This window comes from Aegilops tauschii, chromosome 2 (genome assembly GCF_002575655.3).
Source record: "Aegilops tauschii subsp. strangulata cultivar AL8/78 chromosome 2, Aet v6.0, whole genome shotgun sequence".
NCBI lineage: Eukaryota > Viridiplantae > Streptophyta > Magnoliopsida > Poales > Poaceae > Aegilops > Aegilops tauschii.
The window spans coordinates 32,627,030-32,629,267 of record NC_053036.3 but is presented as its reverse complement, the minus strand read 5'-3'; the positions used below and the strand labels follow the sequence as shown (position 1 = coordinate 32,629,267).

General features: G+C 56.5%; 1 protein-coding gene across 1 annotated transcript; it reads right to left on the bottom strand.

The window, feature by feature from the left end:
- Positions 1 to 563: 563 nt before the first annotated feature.
- LOC109778851 (heavy metal-associated isoprenylated plant protein 27) lies at positions 564 to 1,987 on the bottom strand. The gene is made up of 2 exons (XM_040401450.3): positions 1,300 to 1,987; positions 564 to 1,136 (listed from the first exon to the last, which is right to left on the bottom strand). The coding sequence occupies exons 1-2, from the start codon at positions 1,454 to 1,456 to the stop codon at positions 826 to 828; spliced, it is 468 nt and encodes a 155-aa protein (XP_040257384.1). The 5' UTR covers positions 1,457 to 1,987; the 3' UTR covers positions 564 to 825.
- Between the last annotated feature and the right edge of the window lie 251 nt (positions 1,988 to 2,238).

Genomic DNA, 2,238 nt, shown 5'->3' with positions numbered 1-2,238 from the left:
TAACTACGACGAGCTCTTTTTTATCTGATTTGGTTGTCTTATATTTTTGCTTCACTAACTTCAAATATTTTACCATCTCATCTCATATATTTAGAAGTTTGACACTTGTCTAGCCCAGCCAAGTTCTAAAATAAGATTTGTAGTATGATTAACTTTGTCTAAAATAAACTCCCGGTCAAGGAGGCTTGTCACCGCGGCTTGCATTGTGGGACGGAGCCAGAGTGATGCACAAGAAACTGCAGACCGAGTGGGGTATGGTCCAAGAACCACATGCTGCCAATCTCAGTTTGGTGTCGACCTGCCTGGTCTGATGTGCTTGGGCAACTTCAGATATTTTTCAACCGCGTTGTATATTCAGAAATTTGACACTTTGTACGTCCAAGATTCAAAATAGTAAAGAGTGTGATTATCTTTGTCTGTTAGGAATAATACATGTTGGTCAAGGGGACTTATCAGCGCCGTTTGCCAACAGGAACAGCATGCTCCTGATTGATTAACCAGTACAGAGTCTCTTTCATTCACCAAATCAATCATGCAACGCTCATCTGATTGGGAACATTGCACATAAACAACAAGATTGATGGAGCTTCCTCCTCACCAAATCCAACATATCTTACATAAACCAAACCGAAGCAAGAATACAGACCCATCTTCATCTTCTAGCCTAGTTTCAAAAGTACAAGAGAACACCAATAGCGACCATCTAGAGATCCCAACACAACGCCGCCATGGATGAGCAGAGCAGAGCGGGGAAGCTAGAGAAGGTCGCCGCCGGCTACCCGTCCGGCCGGCCGGAGTCTCTCTTACAAACAAACATTACTACTACTACATGACGGAGCATGCGTTGGGGTTCTCGTCGCTGAATGCGGCGGTGTACCTGGCCTCGGTGGAGGAGGCCCGGGCGAGCGGCGCGGCGGAGGGGTCGCTCATGACGTTGCGGACGTAGCCGGCGGGGGCGCGCTTGTCGTAGGCGCCCGGCGCGTAGGGGTGCGCCACCACGTCGTACGGCACGTAGGGCCACGGCTCCACCCGCTTGCCGGTCTTGTACGCCACCCGCCGCATCACCTTGGCCGGGTCCACGTACCCCGTCACCGTCACCTTGTTCTGCTTCGGGATCACCTCCACCGAGCTCACGCCTGCACAACCATTAGACACACTTTGAGCAAAGCTGCCGCCCCAGATATAGATCTGGCCAAAGTCACCAAAGTCGAGGCAAGATTTCCTTTCCCTCGATGGAGAAACATGTGCGGGGTCAGGGGCGAATCGGATTCGGCCGGAAGGAGAAAGCTTGGAGGGTACCTTTCATGTCGTCGAGGGCCTTCTTGACCTTGCGCTCGCAGCCCTCGCAGTCGATCCGGACCTTCATCTCCACCGTCTGGAACTGCTTCCGCCTCTTCATGTGCCGCCGACTCCGCGGCAGCGAGCAGTACTCCGACACCACGTCCACGATGCCCATCCTGCTCGATCTCTCTCTCGAAGCCCCAAGAAATTGTTCAGCTGGATTCGAGTTCAAGTTTTGTAGAGAAGCACTGCTGGTTGCTGGTGCTGGATGAGATGCTGTGTAAGACGAGGAATCCTTGGGCCGGGGGGCCTGTGTTTATAGGCGCCCGGGGGAGCGTGCTCGCCCACTGCCGGCGCGACACGTGTGGGCGGAGCCAGGCAGTCTGCGCATGGAGGCGTGGTGCGGCCGTGTGGGGGAGGAAGCTGGTAGGAAATCGGTGGTTATTATGGGTGTAGGTGTGGCTGGCGAGTGGGCCCGCGCGTGGTCGGCAGCGCCAGGTGGCGGTATGGTGCCATGTGAGCGCTAGTGAGCACTGAGCAGCGATGGTGACGCTCACCGCCGCGGCCAAGGGAGTGGCGTGGGAGCGGCGGTCACTGACTTTTCGTGCGCTGGCGAGGAAACGGCCGGCCGACCACGCCGGCGACCCGGAGTAGTAACCGTCGCTTTGGATCCGTCTGTCTATGTACTGGTCGTACTCCGTCCACCGGCCACCGACCACCGACCACCGGCAACTTAGTCGCGCAGAAACTCCGGGAGTGATCGGTCCGTGGGGCTCGGACTGTTCATGGGATTAGCACGTCGCGATGACACGTCGGAGCGAGCGGCCGGCAGCCATGTGGCAGCCCGTCACCGGAGCGCCAAGCCCACACGGCGGACGGCGACGGATGTCTCTCCTCACCGCTGCTGCTCCTTACCCGTCCTTGGTGGCGACGTGTCGCTTCGTAGGTGGCACGGCT